General features: G+C 37.7%; 1 protein-coding gene across 1 annotated transcript; it reads left to right on the top strand.

The window, feature by feature from the left end:
* The first annotated feature begins 1,493 nt into the window (after positions 1 to 1,493).
* LOC149045047 (tyrosine kinase receptor Cad96Ca-like) lies at positions 1,494 to 3,124 on the top strand. Its single transcript, XM_089205822.1, has 3 exons — positions 1,494 to 1,734; positions 2,297 to 2,413; positions 3,090 to 3,124. The coding sequence occupies exons 1-3, from the start codon at positions 1,569 to 1,571 to the stop codon at positions 3,122 to 3,124; spliced, it is 318 nt and encodes a 105-aa protein (XP_089061948.1). The 5' UTR covers positions 1,494 to 1,568.
* Positions 3,125 to 12,233: the final 9,109 nt, after the last annotated feature.

Below are 12,233 nucleotides of genomic sequence, written 5' to 3'. Positions count from 1 at the left end.
AAACAACACCCTGGTTATTAGACAAGCGACGCTTAAATATAAAGGCAATTATGAATGTACTGCTAAAAATGATGATATTGAAGCAAAATCTTCCTTCTGGATCGATGTGACAGGTAAACTCTATATTGTTGTTTATGTCATTTACCAAACTTGTAACTTAACAAAGCGTTTGTTTTTGAAGTTTAAGCCAAATTTAAATAGACATATTTTTTCTCTCTTTTCATCCGTTTCCTTTAAAATATCGAAGACCAAGGAACTAAGGAGTCATGATCTTATGATAAATTTTCATTAGTGAAACAATAAATATAACTTGGAAAAAAGATGGAGACTCACCACCCGAAAGAGCAAAGATTGATACACGATTCGATGACAAAAAGAGTTAATTTGCTATAACTGAAGTTGTGAAGGAGGACAGTGGTGTGCATTCTTGTGAGGCACGTAACAAGCTCGCTTTTGTTGCCCATTCCTTTGTTAAAATAAACGTCAAAGGTAAGCTGGTGTTACCGTTGTGTCTTAAAAAAACATACGACTTTACCGATTAATAAAATATATTTGCAAATAGATTAAAACTATTTTTCAGTTAAAGACGAAATAAATATGGGTCACCTTACCCCATTTACACGAAATTCTGTGAAATTCATGTATTTCGTTTTTAAGAAAATAAGGAAATGTTTAAACTTGTTGAATACGTTTACTGAGGGGGGTGGGATACACTGAGCTACAAGTCTAAGAGTAGAGATATTTTTATAAAAATCACTCGCATGCCGCCAAAAAATGCTAATTGCAGAGTTTTTCACATCTGTAAATGATATCATTATCATTTCCATTATTTTTAACAGTGTGTTGAAAATAATTATAAATTCAGCAAATATCACGTCCCTCCTAATCTGTGCAAATTCAAATTATACTGCCATTACACAGAAATTTGATTAGAATATTCGATCTGATAAATTAATGCAAAGTTTTATCTTCTTTATCCCCTTTAATTCATCATTTGGAATTGCAGCTATGGCTCTGTAAGGCAACTATTTTACCTTTTATTCATCAAATTCATCGAAAGAAGAAAAAAACTATACCATTGCATGATGACGATAACAAAAATCATATCGCAGTGACTTTATTTTTATCGTGTTTATGATGCATTAGTAACATTCATCAAGTGTTGTTAGAATCAGCTTCATAAGTTCCTTTTGTTTAATTTTTTTATCTCATTAGTATCTTCTACCAATTTTTGGTTAGATTTATCCTTAGATTTAGTACTAAAAAAATTAAAATGCAAAAATTGAAATTTTCTGATTTAAAAACCAACTGTTTCTTGTTTATCTCAACTTCATCCGATTGACACAGGGTTCTTAAATAACAATATTCACTGATATGTTTTGTTATAATTTATGTTCTTGGTTTATTAAACTATTTTCTCACTATCGGCAAGAGAGATTATCTCGCCAATCATGTTATCCTCGCAAATCAAATTTTTACCCTCTGATTTCTCTTTTCTTTGTTTTTAACCTGAAAGTATACAATGTTGACTTCCTCTATTTAGTCCTGACCAAGAGCAGGCAATTCAGATGGAGCCATTGAATGCAGAGGCAGATGAGTGGGAGGTTGCGGTTAACCGTGTCCTGCTACAAGACGTCATTGGACGAGGGGCGTTCGGAGCCGTGTGGAGAGCTCTCCTGAGTTCACCAAATGGACAACCTGGAAATCGGACGGTGGCCGCTAAGTGTTTCACGCGTAAGCCTCCTTCAATTTGTTCTATTGATACATATGTTGATCTCAGGGGTGAGTACAAAAATGTTTTATTTGAGGAGAGAGGGGGAGTGAAGGGGTGGTCCAAAATTACTTCTCGACCAACGCACACCCACCTCTTCTTCACTCAAGGTTACGCGCGGGAAAAAAAAAGTTGTTTCCAACAAGTGGTGTAAAAGGTCACAGGCATAGGTTAGAAGGGGGTTAGTATGGGTTAGTATCCGCAACACTCCCCCCCGGGGGGGGAGTGTTGCGGTTACGCTGGATCCTCCGTCTCCCTTTGGACCTATTCCCCACTTACTAGTGACTGATTATCCCGGGTTGACGTTGGCAGTCTAACAGACTGACTACACGGTGTACTCACAGTCAACTCAACCATGGCCGAGGTCAGTGAGTTGGACAATCTGCTAGCTGCGAAAATTATCATCCAAACGGTAATGAGAAGATGCGAGGTTTGTAACTCTACCGGATTCTTTCTGGCTTGAACTTGCATGGAACAAATGTATTAATCAGAATGTGTCTCTATCAATGTATACTTTTGTTGCAGCCACTGCTGGAGAGGATGGAAGGAAAGATTTGATGAGAGAAATTGAGTTAAGGAAACTTATCGGTGAAAACGTTTCGCCAAACATTGTAAAGTTCATGGGCTGCGTTACGAAAGAAAGTAAGTACTAAGCGTACAGCATCTTTTTTAAGTATGTGTTATTAACGATACTACAAATGCTGAATGAACCCTCTTGGAACCTCTTAACATGAGTTCCGTAAATAGGACGTTAATGGAGCCACGTTTGTCTTTTTTTGTGTGTGTAGTAACCAGACTGTTTTTCTTCGAGAGCATGTATCCATCAACAGTTCATTAAGATCCGGTCGGATAGCTTGAAATCTCGTTAACGGGGCTAACCGGCTTTCTCCCTTTAACCTATAGCAAATTTTTGAAAGTAGATTCTGGTGAAGGTAGATCCTAAAAGAATGAGTCATTCGTGTAAGCTAAACTTCTTTATGAAGAAAGCCATCAGCAATTTTATCTTTGGTGTACAATAAGGAGTCTTGACGTGGGGTTTATTTGCTTTTTTTTGTTTTTGTTCACCCCATACTCATCATGGAGTACTTGCCATGTGGTGATCTATTTGGCTACTTGGGAAATACCGAGGAGTGAGGGATCGGTATTATCTTGGTGAGGGAAGAGCTCAGGATTTGACCAACTACGATCTCGTGTTGCCAAACAAATCGCCGCCGGCATGGTGTTCCTTGGATCGCGAGGGGGAAGTAGAATACTTTTCACGTGTCAACTATAACACAGAAAAATCTTTCTGAGATTTAAACTTTTTATTTTTCAATAGCTCGGATTTTGGGCAACATTTATGAGAGCTTTTGAATTAGATAAACCTCTTTGTTGACATTAGCAGATGTCACAAAAACAAAAAAGAAAACAAAAAAAAAATGAGCCAAAAGACATGAGAATAAGATTCATAATAATTCGGTTGCTCAGCCTAAAACGATCCCAGCTATGATTATCTGGGATGGTATAAAACTAAGCCTAAAAAAACAATTCCATGCACTTGTCAGAGATCGAGTATTCGCTGCTAGTCTGTTCTGGCTATTCGCGTGCAGTGTAAATAATCTGCGCTGTGTATGTATAGAAAAACCGGATTAATACAACTGCCCACCTACCCCTCCCCTGACTCAACAACAGTCTATCAATACCAACTTAGGGTTAATGTTGGGTTAGGGGAGGGGTAGGTGAGCAGTTGCCCAGATACTGATATTGATCCCAAAAACCTTATTGCAACACTTAAAAAATAAAACAAAGGGAAAAATGGAACTCCTCAGAAATCTGTAAAAGGAAACAAAGGTAAAGAAAAAACCATCTTACTGATCTTTTTCTTTTTTGGAGTACAACGGGTCCTCTGTTGCTTTACCATTTCTAAATTTCATTTCATTATCATAATTATTGTGATTATTAGCATAGTTATTACTTAAGCGTAAATGAAAGTGATCCTCGCAGTGATGTGCATTACTTAGGCAGTAGTGAAAATAAGGCCTGAAAAACAATTTAGGCCTGTACGGGATTTGAACCCATGACCTTTGCGATACCGGTGCAGCGCTCTACCAACTGAGCTAACAAGCCAACTGGGAGCTGGTCATGATGGTGGTTCTAAATAAACCCGTGAAGTGATGAATAGACGGTTAAGAATATATAAATGTCATATATTTGAACTGCGGATAAAGACGTAAATGAAAGTGATCCTCGCAGTGATGTGCACTACTTAGGCAGTAGTGAAAATAAGGCCTGAAAAAAAATTCAGGCCTGTACGGGATTTGAACCCATGACCTCTGTGATACCGGTGCAGCGCTCTACCATCTGAGCTAACGTGCCAACTGGGAGCTGGTTATGATGGTGCTTCTAAATAACCTGTCACGGGGTGTACCTCGACTGCCAACAGGGTTTCTAGCTCACCCTTACTTACAAGAAATAAGCAAAACAAAACAGAGATAGAAATTAACAGAATCGGTTCTTTGGCCCGGACATCGGGATTGTCAATTTCACAAGCGTTTTTTGCAGAAAGTCTCGTGAAAGGAGTCATGTTTTCTGTTTTCCGAGACATTTTTACGAAGGATAACGTTGGACTGACTTATTAGGGAACGACAAATGTAGCTTTCTTTTCATATTTTATCATGTTTACGTAATCTAGCTTCATATTTTGTTAAAGATAGTTTTGGAAAAAATGTACATATGCTTTGTACGGCAAAAATTTATTGGTTGTTTTTCCAGGGACGTTTGCTAATCAAATGGACTGCACCAGAGATTCTGCTAGGAGAACTTGCTGGACTTTCCACCTTGAGTGATGTGTATGTATAGATATGTATATTAATCCACCAACCAAACGAACTGATTACCTTTGGATTTTTCTTTATCATTTCACGTCTAAATTCACTCAGCGATTAACTGTAGAATATTTTTGATATGCTCCCGTCAGGTGGTCCTATGGAATCGTTCTGTATGACATAGTTACCCTTGGTAAGCCAAGCTATGTTCAATCAACACGTTTATAGGACGACCCTTGCTTAGACTGTCAAAGTGCGCAATAAAGTCTGTTTTCATTCTCATTATCGGGTGTTTCAGATTGATATAAAATCTGCTTTCATTTTGATAAATATGCATATATATGTTTTTTCCCTAACTCAATATATATCGCTCTCTACCACGTATCGAGCACTGTAATACGGAAAAATCGCAACATATACATATATATACATATATATAACTAACTGCAGACAGTACTGTTTCGGCCTTCTGGGCCTCATCAGTGCAGTGCTGATGCTAGGATGGAGGTGAGGCCATATAGCCACCCCAAGTGATCTCACACATGTGGGATCATCTAAGCCATGCCAGAGTGCTCAAACTAGAAAAACTAGTGAGCATGCATAGTATATATATATATATACACACACACACACATATATAAATATGTATATGTATTGATATGTACCAAGCTATTTGGATTGTTCATATTAGTAAATGCAAATGAAACAACGAGTCGATGGCTTAAGCGTAATTAAATTATCAGAGACTAACATCAACTCGAACCAAGAAAAAGTAAACTTTAAACTACAGTACTGTATTCAGCAAAATTTTATTTGGGCATCATCAAGCTATGTAAATGTACATGCTGGTTGCTTCCTTATATAACGAGGTCGAGAAGGAACAATTTATCTCAGTCAAGTCAAAAAGGGATATCAGATGCCAAAGCCCGATCATGTTGATAACAAACTGTGAGTCGCACTTTTCTAGTATAATACCAACTGTTCCTAAAAATAACCTAAGATCCAAGACGACTGTTATGTGAATGTGAACCAGGAGCATTCTGCATTCAGCTGAGATACAGCGTGGACAATTATGACATCAAAATTGATTTGAAAGAGATCAGAGCGAGTGAAGTTGTGCAGATATGTGCGGCGACCCAGAACAAATCTGAATCATTGCCTGTACAATTTTCAATAAAAGGTTCCCGTAGGAGGACTTTATTGGTATTCTTTGCATAGTCCATAAAAATTAGTTAAGAGTAGACCATCGTTGTTAAATCTCAGGTATGATATAATGAAAAGGTGCTGGAATCGAAACCCTAACTTCCGTCCTCCTTTTGAAAACCTGCGACAAAGAATGGACAAATACATTCGTGAAGAGGTTTGTTTCTAGAATTGACAACTCCCCAATATTTTATGCCCTATAAAGACTTTGACTTAACTGTGATTTAGCGCTCTGCAGCTAATGTATAATCCTCATTTGTTACTTTATTCCTAAGACATACGTGGAACTTCTTAACTTGGGCGCTTATGACAAGGCAAAATACTCCAGGGTTGAAGATCTCGGAGGTGAAGATGCAGGACCAAGTGAGAAAGTTGCATAGAAGGCCTCAGCTAAGAGGTTGGGAAAATGGGCCAGTGACCGTCGTTAGGGTACATCATCGTCACTTCTCGGTGCTAAACTAAGTGTATGTTTGTGTTAGTTAAATTTCTCTCCATATATATATTAGAAAATATTTGAAAGTGTTGTCCTTGATTGACAAAATGATAGTAATAAAAGCACAAAAAAACTAATTAATTAATTCTTAAAGAATGCCAATAATAAATAATTTAATCGGTTTCAGAATAAGGAAAATTGGATAGATGTGAATTAAACTTCCGTAATCGATTAAATCAGAAGAAAGAGAAGGAAAGAAACAGAAAATAACCTACTTGAGAAACGGCTCGGCGAGCTTTTCATTGTTGTATTGTGAAACCATTTAGTAATTTTGTCTGTAGCAGACCTAGTAAGAGATCTCGTAACGGCGATATGAAATTTGGTAAAATTTTGTAGTTTGGTAATGAATTAGTCGTGAGATATTAACTAGCACTGGGGTATTCCTTAACGAAGTATCATCTTTAAATTACATATTTACATATTCTAGTGATTTGTTTAACTTTCAAGTTCCCTTTATTTGAAACAAGCGATTGCATTGTTGACATTTAACGTTTTGCTGTTGGTATTAAATGCTTTTATCCCAAACGGAGAGAACCGTTTTAATAGAGTGTGAATTAATTAAAATTAATAATTTTCTTAAGTGCTTTCGATTCGTATGAGAAAAAAAACGTCATTTAAAGGGTTCATACTGTGGTAGACGGAAATAATTTGTTATGGCAAAATGGAATGCTTGTTTAAAAACCGGACGAAATGAGAGCACTTATGAGCGCTTAATTTTGCACGCTATCCAAACACAATAAGTTGTATTTAACAAAATGTAAAACACTCTATTTAGTATCTGCAATAAAAAAGATAAGAGGCTTATCATATGACTATTTATTGATTAACAGGTCAGTTTAGATTGAAACCATTCCGTATCCTCATTAAGCTTTTGGATGACGTCATCAGTCTGAGGCGATGGCCGCATCTATAAAATAGCATTTTTATGTATATCACTAAATCAGATATCCACGTTCTCAACTTTTCACACTTACGGACGAAGCTGTGGATAGTCGCGTCTTTGACGCATGCTTTATCGGTCTGTTTAGAACTGCGTGTTTGTCCATGGAAACCTTCGAGTTTGTTAATAACAAAGGAGTCAGTTGGGATTTGTCGATGTTTCGCAGTTATAAAATACACTAGCGGTAGAGGAAACAGCAATTTTTTTTTAACTGATTCGATAATTTCAAGATGCAATAGAAGGATAACTTGTAAATGCCTCCGTTACCAATGTTCTGATCCATTGTACTGCTGAAGCGTTTCAATCCAGATTGACAGACCATGGCGTATATCTCCCCAGTTAATCTTTCCTCTGACCTAATACTATGCCGGCTAAAGACAATCGCAACTTTTTGTTATTTCTAATAACTATTACTATCATTATTATTATTATTATTATTATTATTATCGTTATTGTTTATAATGTAGAGATTTAGCCAGGCCTAAAAGCGGAGCTCTTGTTAGTTTAATTTCCAGCCCTTCATTATACTGACTGAAAACTGTAATAAAACTCTTCAGCACTGGCTGTAGAAGAGTTTCATCAGTGGAATGAAAGACCAGATCGGGGAGTGGGGAGGTGGGGAGGTGGGGAAGAATTGACGAGGTCTGAAACCTGGGGACGATGTTCTCACAACTACACACATGCTAGTCAGCGGTATCTTCAGACTGGTTGCAACCGTTGTCGTTGTTCTTGATGTTATGACAAAATTTCCGAAGACAAAAAATGTTGTCTTCTTCAGATGAAGTGCATGATGTCGGCATTAGTTGAAATTATATTCTGTTGAGCGCGACTTATAACTTCGGTTTGGGAAAAGGAGCCAAAATTGAAAGAAACGACAGTAAACCACTTTGCGTTAAGACATTACTGGTGGATTGAGGTGTATACACGTGCAGTGAGAACAGTGAGTCAGTAAAACAATACGCCAGAATCGTATGGGCTTTTCTTATATCCTCTCTTGAAGTTGCCAGGTATGACCGCTAATCCCACCGTTTTTCCTCAACGTTTCAACCTCCTCTGTTTAGCGTAGAAAATTTAAAAAAAGGAATGTTCAACTCATGTTTGAACCAGTGTAATTTTTTAAAACCTTTTCGCCTTTGGCTACTCATTTCATGTTTCATGATTGTCCTCTGGCTGGAAATAAACGACGTCTTTTTAATATTTTTAATTCGATAACCTCTGCTGTAACTGCATGTAAAGTGGGTGTCTTTAAGAAAACTTGAGCTAATACCTGGATTTAATTTTTACATTACAGAGATCAATTTTAAATATCAATCAACTTTTCTCTTAAGTTTAGAAGTTGAGTTGATGTTGTTATTGGCTATATTAAATAGGTTGAAAAGTTTTAGATGTTATTTTCTTATGTTTGCAAAATAATTGAATTTACTGGGAGGTGGAGTTGTTCCAAAATGTTAACATGAAACGCAACAATACATTTTATTGATATGTAAAAAGTTTTCATCTGACTATCTACTGTCAAGTCTTTGTATTATATTTCAACCCAACCATTTTCCCAACATAGAAACACTATTGAAAATGGAAAAATGGAAAACTTGTGGCATATACACCATGTTTGAAATGCAGGGTTCGTACACTTTTGACTTGTTAAAATTCCATGACTTTCCATGAATTTTTCCATGACCTTTTGAAAAATTTCATGACCTAAGGTAAGCAATAATTACTGGTATTGTTCTCAGACAGTAATGTCAAAACAACAATTTATTCGACCAGATAGTTTTTGAAATTATGATTCAGTTTAACCAAAATTAACGAAATTTCCTCAAACAAAACCGTTGTGAGACAGTTATTTCCTTTTACATAGAAGATAACTGCAGCTTCACAAGCTAGCACTCTTCTTAGCCGGCTCTCTCAGTTCTTCTTTAGTTTTCTCTAGGGCTCTCTCCTTTTCTTTTGCTACTTTTCTCAGTGCATTAGACTTAGTCTACCACGGTTGCCGGTGTCCCAGCGGATTTGGACCCCCCGGTCCAAATCCGCTAGCGGATATGGACCCCCCCAGCAGTACTGAGTGAAAACATTATCCTTAACGTTCCCGTAGAAATAGATATTGCTTTACATTTCAGTGTGTACTAAAGTATGTTTTTAATTCAAAATATGCGTATCGCCGATGCATACGAAATGGCAGCTAGAAATGACCCGTCCGATGTTTCTTTTGACCAAGGAAAAATGTACAAGCATTTAGTTCAACGTTCGGAGAAAGGTCGTTTTTGAATCTTTTCCGCGATAGTCGAACACCGATTCAGGAAGAGACAAACTTATGGCACTAATTTATTTTGTTATTGTTCAATGCCCAAGTGTTGGGACGACATGGTAAAGTGCGAGTTTGTTATTTCAGATCCCTCAACAGTTAATAATCGTTAAAATTAGAAAATAAGATTGGAATAGATGAAATAGTCTCCACTTTTGTTAAGACGTAGACATTAATGTTGATTTGCATCTGAAAATAAGCTGAGAGTTGCAATAGTTCAGAATAGAAACATTTTTTCTTATCATAGGCTTTACGAACGACTTGTAGTAGGAGTAGTTACTTCGTTCCTGTTCAGAAACTGTTTAACGTTATTCAATTAGAAAATCAGACCGAGTTATTTTTATGACTGGACGCAATGGTCTCCACTATTGTTATGACGTTTCGAATCAATGTTGATTCGCATCAGAAGAAGCAAAGATTTATTGTTACAATTTCAATCGTTCGAATGCAGTAGTTTGTTCGCATCTAATTCTTGCGTATACTGTACGACTCGCTATAGTAAATGCGACAGGATTGGAACGAAATGGCTGTTTTTCTTTACGTTAATTGAGGAATGTTGTGCTGTGATTGAAAAGAACATCGACAAAAAGCCTGTATATAGAATAAGTTACCAAATATGATACAAACGATACTTAAAAGGAATGTTTGGTAGGAGGGTCCAAATCTGCGAAGGGGGTCCATATCCGCTAGCGGATTTGGACCGGGGGGGTCCCGGCGACATTACGTTGAGCCATTTCACGCAGCGCTACACCATTTGTGTGTACGCTATACCTTTAGACACCACGCTGAGCCATTTCACGCTACGCTACACTGTTTGTATGTATGCTGTACCATTCTACATTACGCTGAGCTATTTCACGCAATGCTACACCATTTGTACGTACGCTGTGCTACTCGACAGTATCCTGTGCCATTTGACGTAACGCTACACCGTTTGTGTACTGTATTGCAAACGAGTGCTAAGCTATTCGTAATTGAGTTAGTCCATTTCACAACTTCATGTTCCAACTCGACTTTGGCAACTAGACCGTTTATCATTTGGCTGAACTATCCATGTTTAGAGTGTTCTGTTTCATGAAGGAAAACTAAACCGTCTATAATTTGGCCATGCCATTCCTTTATTAGCTATTCTATACTGCAGCTGATCCTCAAACCAGCTTTGTATTTGTTGATCTATTTGACATCCTTGTATTTTTGGTGGTGACGGCCACCCATACTGTACCATTCGACAACGCTACGTACGGCGGCGTTCACTCAATGCATAGAGTCACTGCAATTTTTCTACAAATCTAAAACATGACGCCGTTTACTTGTTGCCTTCTTTGGTCGCTCTGCCTCTTTACAGCCAGCCTATTTTCACTTTAAACCTCTCCACGAACTTGAATTATAACAATTTCCTCCGGTTGACAAAGTTCAAACTCTGCCGGTATTGTTGCCTTACGAGTTGTTTAGAAACCCCAAAATACTGAAAATTACTTTTCAACTACATCCTGTCCAGTTTGATTTCCCGCTCAAAATAAGGGTGGCAAATTATTTGCTCACGCGGCTTCACATCCACAAGCCCACGTGAAGCCCTCGTGTAATATCTAGCCGTGTGCCCGCGGTACACTTCATCAAAGCTCGGCACTCGAGTATGCGCACTTCATTGTCATCAGCCGGTGTCTCCTAGCGCATACGAATGGGGTATCCAAGCTACGAAAGCAATCGCTACTTGACATTTTGCCCATTATTTTCAGTTTTAGCCGATGCAGCCCAAATTTTTATTGTTTGCAGATCATCATGGGTAAACTCACCTTATTTCCATATAATTCATGCATTTTGGTCCAACTCGACATTTTGGCCACTATTCCTAGTTTAGCCTATGTGGCCCTAGTCTTTACTGTCTGCAAACCATCGTGGGTCAACTCACCTTATTTTCGTATACTTCTCGCATTTTGGTCCAACTTGACATTTTGGCCACTATTCTCAGCTTTAGCCGATGCAGCCCAAATCTTTACTGTTTGCAGACCATCATAGGTTAACTCATCTTGTTTCCATATAATTCTTGAATTTTGGTTCAACTTGACATTCTGACTAATATTCCCAGATTTATTCCCAGAAGTGTCTGCGAGAATTACGGTGCACCCTTTGGTCTGTCTGTTATTGCTTAGAGACGATACGATTCCAAAATAGTAATGGTTACTTGCCACCTGAAAATGTGAGTTTTAAGTATTTTTTGAAACATATGATTCAAAATTAGATTCAAAATGATTGGAAAGATCAAGATGGTTAAGAAATAACTCAAAAAAAGTGTTGTCCAATGAAATATGCAAAAATGTCTCTCCTTAAAGGTGGAACGAATAACCTTTAATTAGGCCATATCTGTAATCATATTCAAAAAGTACTCTTCATGATTAGTGCTTGAGGTATTTGAAAGTCCAAATGATAAACTTACTACCAGTATCCCAACATAGGCCGACTTTTTCGGGCCAAAAACACGCATTTGGTCATTCTTGTTAAAAAATCGTTTTAATGAAACGCTCAGGAGTATCAGCCGACCTCAAATTGTTCAGCCCAAAATGTCTATTTAAGATCCAAGCACTGAAGTCATCGTCATTTGGGAACTTTATAAAGGACTTAGAGTAAGAGCTTTCAAACCAAGTTTGAGTGCGGATGGTCCCTTGCCACACAACTTAAACTTGGGAAGTCTACGCGCCGAATAGCACCAGCAAAGAGTGAGA

The sequence above is a fragment of the Pocillopora damicornis genome, chromosome 5 (assembly GCF_964200805.1).
Source record: "Pocillopora damicornis chromosome 5, jaPocDami1.2, whole genome shotgun sequence".
Taxonomy (NCBI): domain Eukaryota; kingdom Metazoa; phylum Cnidaria; class Anthozoa; order Scleractinia; family Pocilloporidae; genus Pocillopora; species Pocillopora damicornis.
The sequence above is the reverse complement of the archived record's forward strand: the minus strand, read 5'-3'. Positions and strand labels throughout refer to the sequence as shown.

Bases quoted from the DNA above. Each gene is read 5' to 3' on its own strand.
- LOC149045047 (XM_089205822.1), top strand. From the start codon at position 1,569: ATGGAGCCATTGAATGCAGAGGCAGATGAGTGGGAGGTTGCGGTTAAC. The intron at 1,735-2,296 runs GTAAGCCTCCTT...CTTTTGTTGCAG, and splicing joins GGCCGCTAAGTGTTTCACGC to CCACTGCTGGAGAGGATGGA. The intron at 2,414-3,089 runs GTAAGTACTAAG...ATTTTTCAATAG, and splicing joins GGGCTGCGTTACGAAAGAAA to CTCGGATTTTGGGCAACATT.